General features: G+C 41.5%; 3 protein-coding genes across 6 annotated transcripts in view; 2 read left to right on the forward strand and 1 right to left on the reverse strand.

Moving 5' to 3' along the window:
• GRHL3 (grainyhead like transcription factor 3) overlaps positions 1-4,615 on the reverse strand; it is a 97,360-nt gene extending 92,745 nt beyond the window's left edge. Inside the window, exon 1 of the mRNA XM_085081470.1 lies at positions 4,012-4,615. The gene's annotated coding sequence lies outside the window, so the exon portion shown is untranslated. The remainder of the gene's footprint in view (positions 1-4,011) is intronic.
• LOC146427725 (fatty acid-binding protein, liver) lies at positions 31-2,530 on the forward strand. Its single transcript, XM_085081482.1, has 4 exons — positions 31-186; positions 1,086-1,258; positions 1,536-1,625; positions 2,420-2,530. The coding sequence occupies exons 1-4, from the start codon at positions 120-122 to the stop codon at positions 2,468-2,470; spliced, it is 381 nt and encodes a 126-aa protein (XP_084937608.1). The 5' UTR covers positions 31-119; the 3' UTR covers positions 2,471-2,530.
• Positions 4,616-6,244: 1,629 nt separating the features above from the next.
• SRSF10 (serine and arginine rich splicing factor 10) lies at positions 6,245-16,833 on the forward strand. Of its 4 annotated transcripts, XM_085081477.1 has the most exons (7): positions 6,248-6,483; positions 8,497-8,601; positions 10,282-10,385; positions 11,799-11,961; positions 12,251-12,304; positions 12,479-12,580; positions 15,636-16,833. In XM_085081477.1, the coding sequence occupies exons 1-7, from the start codon at positions 6,419-6,421 to the stop codon at positions 15,652-15,654; spliced, it is 612 nt and encodes a 203-aa protein (XP_084937603.1). In that variant the 5' UTR covers positions 6,248-6,418; the 3' UTR covers positions 15,655-16,833. The 4 variants fall into 4 exon arrangements, with proteins under 4 accessions (XP_084937602.1, XP_084937601.1, XP_084937603.1 ...); XM_085081476.1 differs by lacking the exon at positions 15,636-16,833 and having other exon boundaries at positions 6,245-6,483; positions 12,254-12,304; positions 12,479-14,665; XM_085081475.1 differs by lacking the exon at positions 15,636-16,833 and having other exon boundaries at positions 6,246-6,483; positions 12,479-14,665.
• The last annotated feature ends 24 nt before the right edge of the window (positions 16,834-16,857 follow it).

The raw sequence follows: 16,857 nt of genomic DNA on the forward strand, positions 1-16,857 counted from the left end.
TAACTGATTAATAATTGCTCCTTACCAGTTAATGATTAGCCCTCTGACAATTTTGGGCTGGCCTGTCCCTGTCCATAAATAGCATCCCAGGGAGCAGGGAGAGCCCTCACTGTCACAGCATGGCGTTCACAGGCACCTGGCAGATCTACGCTCAGGAGAACCTCGAGCCCTTCCTCAAGGCTCTGGGTAAGTGGCTGCTTCCTCCTCAAATCAGTTCTCTACAGGTTTTTTCCTTTTTATTCTATGACAAACTCCCCCTGCTTGGTTAAGTCTGTTTGATCTCATTTGGATGCGAAAAGAAGTTGAATTGATGTGGGAAGGTTACAGATAACCCCCAAAGCCCTGTTTAATGTTAAATGAGCTCCTCAAGAAAGAAGAGCTATACCAGAAATGAAGTTGTGTTGATTAATTTGTAATTTTATAAATACATTTAACTAGAAGCAAGGTGTCAATGACTTATTCAGCTTCCCAATTCTTGGTAGAGAGGCCCTTTCTGCAGCACCAGTGTTGTCAGCAATCTGTGAATGATTAACACGTCTGACAAGTAATCAGTAATCTCTGAGTGATTATCAAATGTAATCTGTGAGGATTAGGAGGTGCTACACCAATAAATTATCACTTATCTCTGCCAACAAAACACTCCCATTGGAGTGTTACTCCCATTATATTTATATAAGAGATATTCAGGACAATAAAATTTAGTTGAAAAGCATGGTCTGACACCCCAAAAAGGGAGTTTGAGGGACTCCCACTGCTGGACAGATAATTCTCCACCTCCAATCTCCCCAGGAAAACAAAATAATTCACACATGGTTTTGTTCATGGAGGATTGTCATCCCATGGCCAGACCTTAGGAAAAGAAACAATGCAGAATCTGACACATCACCAAATATAGTATCAAAATCTAACCAGACTAGATGGAATGGAGCAAAATGCCCATAGAGAAGTGAGGAATCCAACACAGGATTTGTCTTTTAACTTGGACATCACCTTCCAGTATTGGTTTGGATCTTTTGTGCCCTTGCTGGAGAAAAGAATTTGTTATTTCCATAGGAGAAAAAATCCTGTTTTACCTGTTTTTACAGGGTTGCCAGAAGACATGATCAAAATGGCCAAAGACATTAAGCCTGTTATTGAAATACAACAAAAAGGCAATGACTTTGTTGTGACATCCAAAACACCCAACAAATCAGTCACTAACTCCTTCACACTTGGCAAAGAGGCTGACATCACCACCATGGATGGCAGGAAGCTAAAGGTAAAGCATCCCAGGAATCTCTTCATTTATCCCTAAACCACACTTTCTGTATGAGTGGAACTTGTTTGTACCATTTCCATTAGCAAACATTTCTATCACTACAACAAACAGAAATGTTTCTAAAACTCCTATTTGAATGCTGTGGTCTCCAGGTTAAATTAGCATCTGTCATGAAACATCAACAGTGTAATTTATTTCATATTTATGAGTCCTCTTCTTACTCAAATTGAATTCCAAAACCTAAATGTTTTAAAGTATTTTTCAATTGTCCCAACAGTGCACTGTGAACATGGTCAATGGGAAGCTGGTGTGCAAATCAGACAAATTCTCTCATGAGCAGGAAGTTAAAGGAAATGAAATGGTGGAGGTAAGTGCTAGAAAATAAGGGCACTTTCAGAATAATGCTGAAGGAAAAATGTTGATTAGCTCTTAGTGTAGGCTCAATACCTTAATCAAATCCTGGCCCCAAAAATGACCACATTATTGCAGAACTTGCAGTGCTTAAATCTGCAGATAGAGGATTTAAGTATTTCAAACAAACCACATTTCGTGGAAAAAAACACCATTGGTATTCTTTATTATTCCTGTTTTTGTTTAAACCCAACTGCCTTAGATGGCTCTCCTTTAAATATTGCTCATGTATTTAATGCATCGTGCTCAGCATTCCCTTTCATTAATTACCACCCTGGGGCCAATTCCAGGCACTGGAGTGTGAAGGGCTTTAGCAGCTGAGCGAGTTGCAGGAAAACTCCTTAAAAATTCCCTGGATTGCTGTGGATTACAATGTGTCCACCCTGAGCTTCAACCTCAGCCCCTCTGAAAGGACAGAGCTGAACAGTCACAGTGCCCTCGTTCCACCTCAGCTCTTCAAAGTTCTTTAGTTGTACATTATTGGGTTCTGACAAAGAGTTCTCTCTCCAGTTAAAGCTCTTTGAGCTTCTAGAAAGTGTCCCCTTGGATCAACACTGCTCCAAGGAGTACAACCACCTCCCTTTTCCTTCTTGCAAATGTATATATATTTATAGGCAGGTACTGTGAATGTATTTTCTTGTGGACAGCAATGGATTTGTCCATGAATCACAGAAACTTCTGCCACTTAGCTATAAACCGATTTCCTGAAGTTTAAATGGAAAACAAATTATGTGTATTTGTCTTCTACAGACTATAACATCTGGTGGAGTAACACTTGTCAGAAGAAGCAAGAAAGTCTAAAGACAGATCACCTCCTTTGTGACACCTTTACCTACCTAAAATAAAGTGCACTTTCCACAAGGTGTGATCTTTGTTTTATCTGAACAAATAGTGCAGGAAAATATTATTTCTGCTTTCCTTTCACACACACAGCACTTTCCCTTGTTACTGGACTGTGTTTTCCCTGAGTTCTCTCAGAGTTCCCTTCTGTCCTCAGAGTGACAGATATTTGCCCCCCAGAAAACCAAACCTGGACATAAATCTCGTGGTTCAATTCACCACAATAATCCTTGGGAGCAGCAAAAAGCTATAAAAATGCTTCTTGATTTCTTCCACACAGACTGAACATACTCAGCTTCAGTTCCTGTGTCTAATAAAGTTTAGTCTTTAACCAAACCCAGTTCTCTGTGACCTGGCCAGCAGAGAACAATCAGACATTTGTTGAGCTGATCTGTACCACACGTACCAGGAATAGAAACAGCAATATTTCAAAAGCTATGAAATACTTACCAGTCATTGACAGTAGGGATGGCTGTTCTGAAACTGAATTACACACAAGTACAATTAAGAAACATGAGGCACTACAAGAGCAAAAGGAATGAAACATTCTTCCAATTTGCAATGAACTTCCAGCATCTTTTCGCAGTCCAGGTTTGTGAAGCTCAATTAAACCAAATTTTGTTAAGAACCTGTGTCTCTACTGAAGTATAAACACACAAGAGCTGTGCTTAGAACATTTTCTCTGCTGATTAGATGCTATTATTATATCAGCAGCCCCATTTCATACTTAAGTCACTGCAGATTTGTAGGAATTGGTTTGGGGTGTAAGACCTCCATGAACAAAGTTGTTGGACTGATTATGCCATTTAAAACCTCATGGAGATGTTTTATCCCAGTCCAGAGTGCTGAGTTTACATCTTCCCCCATGCTAGAAGAGCAGTTTGTGAGGGGGGAGGTTGTGTTTGAGTTAATAACACTTACAATGTGATACAAGCAATTTGGGAAGTGTATTCTTATTCTGGGATAAGGCTGTTCTCAGGGGGAGTTTCAGTGGCATAAAGGATCATTGTGTTCATTTTGCTTCCCAGGCAGCTCTAATGCCAAGCACACTCCTGCAGCCAGAATTAAATGCCATGTGAGTTACACAGAAATAAGATCAACAGCACAGAAATCAGGGCTGGTAAAGCTCAGGGAGGAGGAGGCTGATTTAAAGCCCTGGTGCTGCAAAAAGCTATCCAAGGACTCAGTCTGGGAGTTGCGGGGTAACTGCTGCAAGTACACCCAGAAACCAAACACACCATGTGGTGCTGCAGCAGCAAATGCACAGAATGCTGCAAATCTTCAGTGATCAAATGCTGTACCTGTAAACCGGAGGATGGAACAATCCAGCCACTTTCAGGTTTATTTCTAAACCAAGGCAGGCATCATTCATTACTCATTTAAAGCCTGTTACAAAATTATTGTTGTAGATACTACACACTAAATTCCTATTTAGAACTTAAACTCATGCTATGCCATTCTAACGGCTAAAATTCTGAAAAATTCTTAAAAGAACACTTTACCTGACTTTCTTCACAATTGCAGTGATTTTGTGTTTCCAACGATGGTGACAATCTTTCCAGTCCTTCTGGTGATATCCTTCTGCCACAGGGCATCCCAGATTGAGGTGAAATATTCAGTGCAGGTCTTTACATGAAATAGCCAAAACCTGAAGGATTTTGGTCAGACTGAAATCTGTGTCCCGTGGCCCAAAGGAATTATCATTCCTAGATGGCATAACAGGTTGGGATGATAGCTCTGCATCCACTATTCCACAAAAACAAGTGAATTTTTTTGTGAAGGACTCCGTTGAAGTATTTATAATCTCACTTGGATCTTGTTCAAAGTTTTGATTCCCAATTTGACAAGCTCTGAAAGGATAATCCTGGCAGAGTGGATTTCTATCCATCACCAAAGTCCACTCCTTGATGAATCTATTGTTTTCAGAATGTCCATGAATTATTATTTTTCTTTTTTGCTTTGTGCCAAGCACTCCCAACCACAACTCCAGTCTCTAATGTGCTTTCTTGCCTTGATTTTTATGTTCTTTCAATGACTTGTGTAAGCAGATCTGTGTTTATATTGCACAAGGTGACAACTCAACCTTCTGCTTGCATACAGAAAAATAAGTGTAAATATTAAATGCAAAAAAATATTGTACAGACCACTGAACACCATAAATTCCCTGTTTTTCTGGAAGTGCATATGGCTGCACATCTCCTGTGTTAGTAACTGAACTTCATCTGCCATTCAAACTTGAATCATCTGTCATTCAAAACCTGTAAAAACCAGGCAAGAGATTGCCAGGATATGAACAGCAATGTCCACCCACCACTTTTCATTCATGAATATTAAAAATAAAAGTGAAAAAACTCTAGTGACAGACACCAGGGCTGCATCAACTCAAAGTCTTTCTGTCCCAGCAGCACTTTGCTGAAAATCTCTCACATGAAGACACAATTTTCACTGAAATCTTCATCAAATCCTGTGTTGGGTCACAGATCTGCCTTTTGTCCACCTTGATGTGAGTCACACATGACTGTGGGAAGGAATAATCTCTCCACCCACCCACTGCATTGTTTTTACCACACAAACGGCTTTAATGGAAAGGGCTGGTCCTGTGCAAACAGTGTGATGAAAACTCCTGGGGCTCAGCAGGGTAACGGTGTTCCCCACAAAAATTGGATTAATTATTCTGCGTGCAACAATAGTTACACACTCCACAGAGACGTTGGTCATTTATTTCAGAGTTGCACAGTTGGGTGCCCTGTGGGATTCCACAAATCCAGCACACCAACGATCAAAATTTATTACTATTTACACGTTTTAGCAAACAAAGGAATTGGTGTTCCTTGGCTACAAGTTACATAGTTCTGAATTAGTGTTCTATCTTCTGTTGGTTAATTATTCTGTTGTTTCTCATGCTAATTAGGCCTGTTGTCAGCCTTTCTTTCCTTTTGGGTCAGTGCTCTGTGGGTTGCTCGTCATGACCTGTAAAATATAAAATCACATTTTATCCTGCTGGAGATCATTTCGGCACAGGCGCTGAGTTGGGTTTATTCCTTTCTTCCTTATCTTGGGAGTTCTTGCCAGATGGCCCATGAATTCTGCATTCTGTGTCCATTATCAGTGGGCATCCTTTTTTCTCAAAGAAAAGACCTTTTTTCCCCCCTAGCTCTGAGATCATCGAAGCATCTCAAGCCCTAAACCTTAACAAGCCAACTCTACCAACAGCTTGTTTCTCTAACACTTAAATCTTGTTGGCCGTTGTTTCACGGCTTACATCTGCCTTCTTTTTTAGTCTTGAAAGCAGAAGAACGTCAAACCTCAACGAACATCCTCGCTTAATACAATTTTCACACACTCCGCATTTTGCACCAACGAGGCCACAGGACAGCGATCCCTTGAGCCTCGGGCAGGGCGTTACGGCCCGAGGCAGGGTCAGTTGGCTGTGCCGGAGGGCTCAGGAGGGCACAGGAGGGCACAGGAGGGCACAGGAGGAGCCCACAGCGCCCCGAGGCGCCGCGCCAGGCGGGAGCGCGCTGTCCCCTCACGGCTGAGGCGCCGCCGCCATCTTGCCCCGCGCGCGCTCCCCCCTGGCTCTTTCGGCGGGAAAAGCGAGGCCCCGCCACCGCGAGCGGGAAGCAGCATTGCGCATGCGCGCCGCGCGCCGCAGGGCCCGCGAGCTCCCGCGCGAGGCTGAGGCGCATGCGCACCGCCGGAGCGGGGCAGGATTTTGGCGCCGCGTTCGGCTCTCGCCGGAAGCCCCGCGGGAAGTCTCGCGAGAGGCGGCGCGCGGGCGGGCGGTGCAGCTCCCCCAGGGTCGCCTCAGCCGCTCCCGCCGCGCCCGGGCCGCGCTCGCTCCTTCCCTCCCTCCTTCCTTCCTTCCTTCCCTCCTTCCTTCCTTCCTTCTCTCCCGGCGCCGCCGACATGTCCCGCTACCTGCGGCCCCCCAACACCTCGCTCTTCGTGCGGAACGTGGCCGACGACACCCGGTGAGTGGGGGCGGAGCGGGGGCTCGCGCAGGCTTTGGCGGGCTCGCTAGGCCGCGGCCGCGGGGGTCTGTCTGCAGCTGGCGGGGAGGAGGGCCGAGCCCGGCCCGCTGCCTTCCTCCGCTCTGCCTGCTCCCTTCTCCCTGCCTTGCCTTCCATTTCCCTGCGCTCCTCGCGGTGCTGCCCGCTCCCCGCCTCTCCACGCGGATCCGTTTCCAAACAGCGTCCGGAAAGAACAAAGCTGGGCCGCGACAAAGTGAAACTCCCCGCAGCCGCTTTGAGTGTGTCCGGCCGGGAGATCGAGGCGGGATGTGCCTTGGGGCGATGCTCGACAGCTGCTGGAGTTTGGAATGCTGCTTTGGAAGTGCAGCATAGTTGCTAGATGGGAGAAAATAGAGCATTTGTGCCCAAAATTCCTGGCGTGGCCGGTGCCGTTAGTGTGAAAGCTGCTGGCAGTTCAGGTGGAATATTCCTGCCGTGGTTGTTGTGCAGCGGGGCCTCGCAGGACGCTCAGCGCGGAGTGCTTGTTCTCCGTTATAAATCGTGCTGTACCGAGAGCCCGCATGGACTAAACATGTGCGGGGAGAGAGCTTCTTACAGGGAATTAAAAGAACAAAAACCGAGCATTGCAGAGATTTTTATATGTTCTTTATGTGTTTTTAGTGAACTGCTGGTTTTCCTCATTTCACTTTAGTCACAAACACCTTTAGTGATAACAATCACCTTACACTTTCAGTGTTTGTTATCAGCTGTGGAACATTTATAGAGCGTTGTTGGCACAGAATGCATTTATCAGAGCACTGCTGTATTGTTGGTTTTTTTTGTAGAATCTGTACGGAGATCCCTATAAAGTCTAGTCCTATAAAATGAAGTTTTCCAACTATGCCTGGGCGACTTGGATCCAAGTTGTTCAGTAAACAACAGTAGTGTGGGCACGAGGGAATGGAATGAATTAAGAGCATTGTGATAAATAACTTCAAATTAAACTTTTTTATTATTATTTTTTTTCCTCTTTCCAATAGTTTGTTTTACTCTAAGATCAGCTGAGGAGGATGATTACTTCCAAATTCTTTTCAATAATGTGCATATTTTTGAGGCTTCACCATAAGCTTGTGATTAGATAGCAGAGTTGCTGGAGGTGATTTTATTGTGAGATCTCCATGCTGGTTGTAGTTCCCTTCTGCCAGCACTGACTGTGTGGAGATTGTTTCTCAACTGCTGACAGAGAAATGTAAAAACAGAAAAAATAGTATTAACTCTTATATACCACCTAAATATGGTATTACATCAACCTTCTCAGGCAGGTTTTTGTCCTCAAATGTCACAAAAATAAATGTAAGGAGCTGATGTGAGTGAAAACCATCAGGAGAGGGTGGTTGTGCCAGGGGTGGTTGCAGCTGAACAGTTTTGTCTCAGCTCTCCAAAGCCAACTCTTTGGAAAAACTATCCCGAGGGCATGAGTGGCTGTTCATTCGACATCTGTTCTATTTGATGTGGTTGTAAGTATTGATTATTCTATGGAAATGAGTTTGGGTGACTGGCTTATTCTCCTAATGTTTGTTTGGATCTCATAATTGATGCTTGTGTGTTGCAAAATCACTGTCGAGTTACATGAGGTACTTGAATAATAATAATAATTCTTCAGAGTCCTTTCTTTCACGTTCTGCCAGCTTTGGCTGCACTGAATGAACTGACGTGCATCACTTCTCAGTTTGTACTTTTGTTCTGGAGTTATGCTGAAGGCTGGTTTCAAACTGCCAGGGATATCTTGAGCATCCTGAGTTTTGAGTGTTTGAGAAAAGCTCCGTGTGCTGCCAACACTGAATTGCTCAAACAGTTTTTTCCCCAAAAAATGTTTTGCTACTTTAATCCTCAACCAAATGCTTCCCAAAACACAGATGTGGTCATATTAATTGCAGATTTGATTTGTTTGTTTTGTTTTATTCTGGTTTGCTGGGGGTTTTTTAAACACCTTTACCAGTGAAAAAGCCATATCAGGTGTTTGTGGTGTTCCAGGTCTGAAGACTTGCGCCGTGAGTTTGGTCGTTATGGACCTATAGTTGATGTTTACGTTCCACTTGACTTCTACACCCGTCGTCCCAGAGGATTTGCTTATGTTCAATATCCTTTCTTCAGATGGCTCATTAGTGAGGGGTGTTGAAGTTTGAAATTCAAGTTTGTGTAAGAGGTAACCAATCTAAATGAAAAAGCAGTTTACTTTTGTGTTGTATCTAATAAGTGTCTTACTTATGTCGTGGTGTTTCGTTATTTTTGAAGATTAACTTCTCTCAATTGTTCTTTGCGGGTTTTTTTTGCAAAACTTAAGTCCAGTAATATAAAAGCTTGCTTATGTCACTGAAATTAATACTATATGATTTAAATGAAAATTTGTCACTGACTCAAAATTGTCTAGCACGTTTTTATTATCACTGGTGTGTAAGTAAAGTTGTGCTTAGCAAAATGTGGCTGCTATTCATTGTTAATTTAACAAATGGAAACTGGAATCACTTGATCAAAATCAGATTGTGTAAAAAATGAGGTGAACTTCTTGCTTTAATATTGTCCCCTAATTTGCTGTCCTCTGTTGTTGCCTCAGAATGTAAAGCTGTACAGTAATGGCGACCCCAAAGAGAAAGCATGAAAGAACCTTTAGAGTAGAGTTCAACAATTAAGGCAAGTAGACAAGCCAAAGACCTCTTAAGGATCAGGCTTGAAGAGAAGGGAGAGTTTGGGAAAAGAAAAAATAAAGAAAAGCTGGAAGAAGGACAAGCCATAATGGGAGACAAAGCTTCGCTTTATCTACAAAAGGGGGAAAAGGTTGTTTTTCAAAGTAAAAGATAAAGCCATCTGTCATTTTTGGCCAAGCATCTCATGACAAGTCCTTCTGACAAGCACTTAAAGAGTTAAAGGTCAAGATGAAGTTGAATGGTGGCCAAGATTAAAGGAGTCATACCTGATGTATCCTACAGAATAACAGTTTTTCTTCTGTCTGTCATGTAAGCAGTAATTTGATGAATTATTCTGGTTTAGTCCATTGACAAAACCTGTAATATTTCTCTTGTGAGTGCTACTGTAACTGTGGTCTGGATGAAATCACATTCGGTCTGGGGTTATCAAGGGAGAGGCTGCAACATGGAAGTTTATCTCCTGCAGAGATGATGCTGCTGAGAACTGAGTGGCCTCGAGGGGAAAGGCAACTCATTTTTTTGGGTCCCAAAAGCTGGAAATAGGGGTGTAAATTCCAGCATTAAAATGAATGTCTGTCACTGACCTTGCAGTGTCTGCTCTTCTCTCACACTAGGGCAGCTCTGCACACAGGGCTGTGGCATGACATAAGTTAAACCTTAAAATAAAAAAGGAAAGCTTTATTCCAATTCTAAACATCATAGTTAATATTTACTGTTGGCATGTCCAACATAATTTAAGAACTAGGGTTTAATTTTAATAAACTTAATGTAGTGGAGAGAACTAAATGACCATTAATAAGTGTATTTTGAAAGGATACCTTTGTTTTCTTTGCATAAGTACAAGTGGGAGAAGGAAAAAGCTAAAGTATCACATAGCAACTGCTTGCTGATGGATAAATTCATGGTCATGTTACAAGATTTCAATTTTATTATAGGAGTTCTCAGATAGCTGGTGGTTGATTAAAAACAAAAATCACTAGTGTGTAGAGTAGCATGACCAAAGAACTTAAAACCCAGCTATAAAATGAGAAAATAACTTGAAAATTTTTATTTTTATTTTAAATGCCAAATGTGTTAAACTGCTCAAATTCCCAAGTACCTTAACACTCCCCACATTTGAAGATGTCCGTGATGCAGAAGATGCTCTCCATAATTTGGATCGAAAGTGGATTTGTGGTCGGCAAATAGAAATCCAGTTTGCACAGGGGGATCGCAAGAGTAAGTGCCTGAATTTTATCTCACCCTGATTTTAGCCTGAATTTCAGCACCAGACAACATTGCACGTGTTGCTAATTGTTGTGTTATGTTCTTACTGTATATAAATAGCATGTGGATGTTCTGCTTTTTATCTAGTGTTAATGACTCATTTTAATTATAAATGGATAACTAAGTGCAGCAGTCACCGCAATCGTTTTTTGGAGCTTTCTGTGCTGCTCTGTGTGATTTCCAGGATTGAGGTAATGTCTTCATTTTCATTTGGCTTCAGGATAAAAATCAATTTCAAGGTGGAGCAGAATTCTTCTTTTCTAACAGATGATTGTAAAGAGAATTTAGGTCATTTAAATCTGTTATTTGTGTGCATAGTCTTAATTTATGGAGACATGCAGATTTGGAAACCTGGCACAAACCTGTTGGTCTAAACCAGAGCTGCAATACTCATGTGATGCCTGGGAATAAAAGTACCTTAAAGGTCTTCAGTTACAATTCTCAGAGAAACAACCTGACTGTCCAGTTTTCCCTCAAGTACTCACAATTAACTTCAATGGAGTCAATGGAAATTCTGCACTCCGAAGGACAAGTTTCTGACCTGTTTGTAAACACTGGGATTTCTAATGTGTTTCTGAACAAAATTAACTAAATGCACTTTTGTGTGCTGCAAGCAGCACTTAAAATATAAAAATTAAAGCCATTTAGTACAGAGGGTGTTTGTTACATCGTGGTCTGTTTAAAATACTTAAGAGCGTGGTCCTTGGGTTTGAATTTGATACAAAGGAAGGATAGCTGTGCTGCTTAGAGGAAATGCAGTGGAAGACTAATAGGTTCATTAATTCTTAATTACTTTAATAACTAAGCTGCAGAGTGAAAGTGAATTGTTTTACTGCGGGGTTACTTTTGGAATCACACTTCTCTTTGTGAGGCATCCACCGCAGCCTCTGTGTAAGCTGGCCTTTAATCATTAAAGACAGCTGTGGATCAGGTGTGATGATGGTGCTGTGCAGTCAGGAAAACGAGTGTTTTAATTAGCTTTCACTCGTTGGGTAATTTCAGGAATGTCAGAATGTGTCAGTCATGGGTTTGACCTGTCGTACCAGTTTCCAGCTGGCCTGAAATCACCTTGACCAGCTCTGTGTTCTGGTTTTATGGAGCATTAGACCTTTCTGACTGGTTTTGAGGGGTTTATTTTTGTTTGTTTTTCTTTCTAGATGTATAATGTCCCCAAGGCTGCATTAATTTGTGTCCAGTGGCTAAAGCAGCACAAAACAAATGGCACAGAGCAGCTTCTCACCTGTCCCTTCATAAACATCAAATCATGAATGAGCCTTTCTGCTCAACACTAAACACATGGCTTAGACCTTGAGGGGGGAAAAAGCAGTGCATCTTTTTCACCTGCAAATACTGCTATTTTCACAGCACCAAACCAAATGAAAGCCAAGGAAGGGAGAAACCTGTACAGTTCTTCTCGTTACGATGACTATGACAGATACCGGCGGTCTCGGAGTCGCAGTTACGAGCGGAGACGGTCGAGGAGTCGCTCCTTTGATTACAGCTATAGAAGATCCTATAGTCCCAGAAAGTAAGTGTAGTGTGGGGGGGTTGGCCTCAGCTGCACAGCAGGGAGACACCACGCTGACTTTTTAATTGTTACAGTTTTGAGTAATCTTTTTTTCTATCGTGGGAGTAACCGCTGGGAGTTGCGTATCTTGCATGCTGCATCTGCTCAGAAATAGTGAATGAAACGATTCTGTGCTGCACTGGAGAATAATTCAAAGCAAGTGCACAGCTTGAAAAAAATAATGTATGAAGTATTTGTGCATTTACATAGGTATTTGTCACCGTTTACTTTTTCTGATGTACCTTTTTAGCAGTAGACCTACTGGAAGACCCCGTCGTAGCAGAAGCCATTCGGACAATGATAGGTAAAACACTTTTTGCACCCTTTCAATTGCAAACTAGATCACTGTATTCCTTTAACTATAGGTTTAAAAAAAAAAAGTTTCTCCTGCAAAAACGGTAAACAATTTTTAATGTGCTAGATGTTTAAGAATAGTGTTTTTACATTCAAATCTCCTCTCTCCCCTTTATTCTGCTAGGTTCAAACACCGCAATCGATCTTTTTCAAGATCTAAGTCCAATTCAAGATCACGATCCAAGTCACAGCCCAAGAAAGAAATGAAGGCTAAATCACGGTCTAGGTCTGCATCTCACACCAAATCTAGAGGCACCTCTAAAACAGATTCTAAAACACACTATAAGTCCAGCTCAAGATATGAGAAGGAGTCGAGAAAAAAAGAACCAGCTAGATCCAAATCACAGTCAAGATCACATTCTAGGTCTAGGTCAAAATCCAGATCAAGGTCTTGGACTAGTCCCAAGTCCAGTGGCCACTAACAGTGTATCCATGTTGGTTTAGGCATGTAAGATTCATTTACACACAGTTCAGTTTACTTAAATTATCAGGAATATGATGTTGCAACAGTGCTAAAAAATATTTTCTTTGTCAGTTTTCCCTGTAGCCGACAATGGTTAAAATTAAAACAGTGTTGAGAAGCCACAGAGAGAGAGAGAGGGAGAGAGATTGTCCATTTGGTTAAATGTCATGGGCAGCTACTGATTTGGTTGTGGTGTCTCTATGTATATTTTTGTAAAGATTTGCATTTTTAATGCTTAAATATTTGGTGATGACTTGATTGATCGTAACTTGCAACATTGTCCTTTTACAAATGTCACACCCACAGAGAAATTGATACCAGTTTGTCCTGGGCAGTTAAACCAACTGTTTAACTGGTTCTTTAACTCTAAACCTTGTGAGAAAAAGGAAAACTGGACAGCTGTAGTGCAACACTGGCTGCTGGGAAATCAGCCTGGCAGTTTGTTTCCATGGCTCCAGGGCAGGTTTCAGTATTCTCCATGCCCACCAGCACCAGCAGGTTGGCAGATGGAGCTCTGTGGAGAGAGATTTGAGAGATTTCTCTTTGCCCTGCTGTCTGGAGAGATGGTACTACCCTTGCATGTACAACATGGGGAGAGAGTTGGTCTTGAAGTTGCTCAGAGACTGTGCAGTGTCGTGACCCATCAGGATAGAGGCTTCACTGCCTCTGCCCTGGCTGCTAGCACTGAAGGTGTGAGGGAAAAACCCACCTTGAAATGGAAAATCTAAATTCAGATTTCAGCAAACGGCAGAGCAATTAAATGTTAGGTTGTGTGTACATTTTATGCAGTTTTTTGTATCTATTCTAAATTTTAGTGAGCAGTTAACCATAAAGTTGCTTAGTTTTCCTGCTGTTAGATACAAGTAGATTGTTTCGAGTTGTGTGTGTACAGTATATAAGAACTAAACTTTTATGCCAATGACTCCTGTGGTTAGTTGGTGTATTCATAGGTATCAAACTGTAGTCATCTCCCTGGGTTACCAGGCTTGCTTTTTAAACAGCAAAAAAGCAGTTGGTCAAGCAAGTCTGAATCACTCCTTCCTCAGAATGGATAGTGGTTTGGTTACAATATTTCATTTTCCTTCAGAACAAATGTTTGAAGTTGGATATGAACAAGAGCTGCATCTCTAGTTATGTAGTTTATCACTAATACAGTATATTTAGAAAATTGAATGTGAAAAATAACAAACCCAGTGTGTAATCTTTACCAGTATTTCTCTAGAAGGCAAGATCCTTTGTTATGAAAATTGCTTTTGGCATTTTTTTTTCTTTACCTTCAAAAGCCACCATCAAACATTTTAGTGTTCCTCGCTGTCTGATGTCTCTAGCATACAAAAACATTGATTTCCAAAAGTTCCTTTTTAGAGAAATGTTTTAGGGTTTGGGTTTAGTGTTTCAGCAGGGCCTTTAAAGAAGTGCAGATGGCTTTGGGATATCGTCAGCGGAACGTGCTTAGGGGTTGATCCTAGAACCTTTGTACATTTGATAGTATTTCTAACTTTTTCTTTACTGTTTGCAGTTAATGTTCATGTTCTGCTATGCAATCATTTATATGCACGTTCCTTTAATTTTGTAGACTTTCCTGGATGTATAGTTTAAAAACAGCAAAAAGTCTATTTAAAACTGTAGCAGTAGCGTGCAGCTCTAGCAGAGGAAAGTTGTGGGATTAAACTTTGTATTTCCTTTCTTATAGAGGCTTCTAAAAAGGTATTTTTATATGTTCTTTTTAACAAATATTGTGTACTACCTTTAAAACATCGATGTTTTGATCAAAATAACTAAAGACCCAGCTTATTTTCTGCTTGCTGTAAATTTAGCAAACATGCTGTAATAAAAAAATGAAGGAAATACTGATCCACTGGAATTATTGTAGCTTTAGAATTTGACTCCAGAGCATGGTTAGGAGTAGAGCTCTGCATCCCTTATGGAGTAAAATCCTTACTATGGTATTTCAGTAAAGGCAGGATTTTTTCATTTAATGTCTGAATAAATGTCATTTCACATTTTTTAAGGGGTACAAGACAAACTGAGAATGCTAAGCATAAGTTGTAGTCTAATATATTGAATATTCTTTTCCATTAACTTTCATTATTTCTGGATGGACTTGCCCATAGGGTTGTAATTCAGATATTATATAGGCAGGTTATGAAACTGCTTAAGAGCAACAACTGAAGGTTCATACAGATCCAAATTTATAGTTTCACCATATCAATTTATAATTGTTATAACTGGTGCCAGCAGTGGTTCTGTGGGATGTGGCAACAGGGATGGAGCTGCCTCTGGCACTGGTGTGTGCCCAGCTGGAGGTTCTGCCCTGAAAGACAAAAATCCTCTGTAAAGCACTGAATTGCTTTGATAAACCCACTGTCACCCTTTCTAGGTTGAGCTGTGATCATTTCTGCTTCTAACAGCAGAAACCCCCACCCTTTTCAGGTTTATATATATATATATTTACAGTCTTCATGACTAAATCCTGCTTGGAAGGGGTCCTCCTGACTGAGTGGTGGGGAGAGCGTGGCTGTGTTTGTGTCAGGGACCTGCAGGGGTTGCTGTGCTTAATGGTGACATTGGTCCAGCTGGAAGAGGAGCTGGATGGGTGGGAGGAGGGAGGAGAAATCTCAGCGTGCAGGCAGAGGGGCTGATTTGAGAGTGCAGAGTAACAGTAACTATTCCTTAACTGTTGTGTCAGCATGTCCTTATATTGTGTGCCTCAGCATTTATGTATAGCACAGTTTAATTTTTTTGTTTTGAAAAGCCAGATCATTGCAAGTATAATGTAGTGTCTGCCAGTTCTGATGGTTCTTTCTTTCTCTCCCAGAGGTAGGACTAAACTTTGACTTGACTTGTGTATATGAACAAGCCAGAAAAGCCGAACACAAACCCACGATGTTTCAAGAGTGCATGAATAAAGATGTTGTCCTAGTTCTTGCTCCCATGGAAAAATTGTGAAGAAGCTGTTCTGTGGGCCTTTCAGTTGGGGACGAGTTAGCAGGATGTGGCCAAAAGGGCAGGGAATGTTTATGCATTCATGCAAGTCAAGCCACAGCCCATCTAGATAACATCTCCCTTCCTTGATGCAGGTATCCCAGTCCTGCCCTAAAAAAAGCAGGAGCCTGTCTTGTGCAAGCTTCCTGCAGGTTATGCACAGCTGGAATGCAAGAACATTGCAGGCTACAAAAGATCATGTCTAGGCATCTTTCTTTTGGAGTCTCAAGAGCGGTGGGAATTAACGTTTTTCTGTGGTAAAACTAGATTTTGTCATTCCTGCAAAATTTGTAGAATTGAAGTAGTGTGTAAAAAAATAATAATTCTGCTGAAAGTAATGGCTGTGCTCCAAAATATCTGCAGCAAATCGATGGGTGTCAGCAGTCATAGAAGGCTCTATTGGAACTTCTTTTTCACCTAAAGTCCATGCACCCAACTGGTAATTAAAAATCTTCAATTTAGTGGTTAAGTAGCTGGGTGTTTAATTAGGGACTCTGATAGACTGGTCTCTGAAAGCTCAATGTTATCCTTTCTATGTCTTATCAAGATGTTTAATGTACAGTATCATGGTTATATTCAAAGTGGAATCTTTTGGTTTCAATGTTCTTTTGAGCTCTCTGCTTGGACAGAGCTTTTTTTCCTGTTTGGTCTGGGTGACAGCCTGGGGTGTGCTCAGAGAAGGGCAGTGCAGCCCTTGGGTCTTGGCAGGGATGGTGCACATGAACATTTTGAAGTACAAAGGGATAAATTGACACATTTTTAGGACATAATCACCCATTAAGAACTGCTGGTTTTCTCCATTTATCTTGTAACTTGCTTAAAAAAGTCTGTAGTCCATTGCTATAATATTTGTCTAAAGATGCTCTTGCTGCTGAGACTATTGTAGGAAGGGAAGACTCTGTACCCTGTAGTGTGTTTGATCGGAGATGCTGATGTTTTATGCACCCACATCCTTTCTTCTTGAGTTTTGTGTTCCATCTGTGCAAATAACCCTGTGAATTGGGAATAAAATGTACAAGTTTTGACTATAACTTGAGAGCACCTTCTGACTTAAT

The sequence above is a fragment of the Lichenostomus cassidix genome, chromosome 23 (genome assembly GCF_008360975.1).
Source record: "Lichenostomus cassidix isolate B80296 chromosome 23, HeHo_3.0, whole genome shotgun sequence".
NCBI lineage: Eukaryota > Metazoa > Chordata > Aves > Passeriformes > Meliphagidae > Lichenostomus > Lichenostomus cassidix.

Excerpts from the sequence above, each read along its gene's own strand:
- LOC146427725 (XM_085081482.1), top strand. The coding sequence starts at position 120 with ATGGCGTTCACAGGCACCTGGCAGATCTACGCTCAGGAGAACCTCGAG. Across the intron at positions 187-1,085 it reads GCCCTTCCTCAAGGCTCTGG|GGTTGCCAGAAGACATGATC; the intron begins GTAAGTGGCTGC and ends CTGTTTTTACAG. Across the intron at positions 1,259-1,535 it reads TGGATGGCAGGAAGCTAAAG|TGCACTGTGAACATGGTCAA; the intron begins GTAAAGCATCCC and ends TTGTCCCAACAG.
- SRSF10 (XM_085081475.1), top strand. The coding sequence starts at position 6,419 with ATGTCCCGCTACCTGCGGCCCCCCAACACCTCGCTCTTCGTGCGGAAC. Across the intron at positions 6,484-8,496 it reads AACGTGGCCGACGACACCCG|GTCTGAAGACTTGCGCCGTG; the intron begins GTGAGTGGGGGC and ends GTGGTGTTCCAG. Across the intron at positions 11,962-12,250 it reads AGATCCTATAGTCCCAGAAA|CAGTAGACCTACTGGAAGAC; the intron begins GTAAGTGTAGTG and ends GTACCTTTTTAG.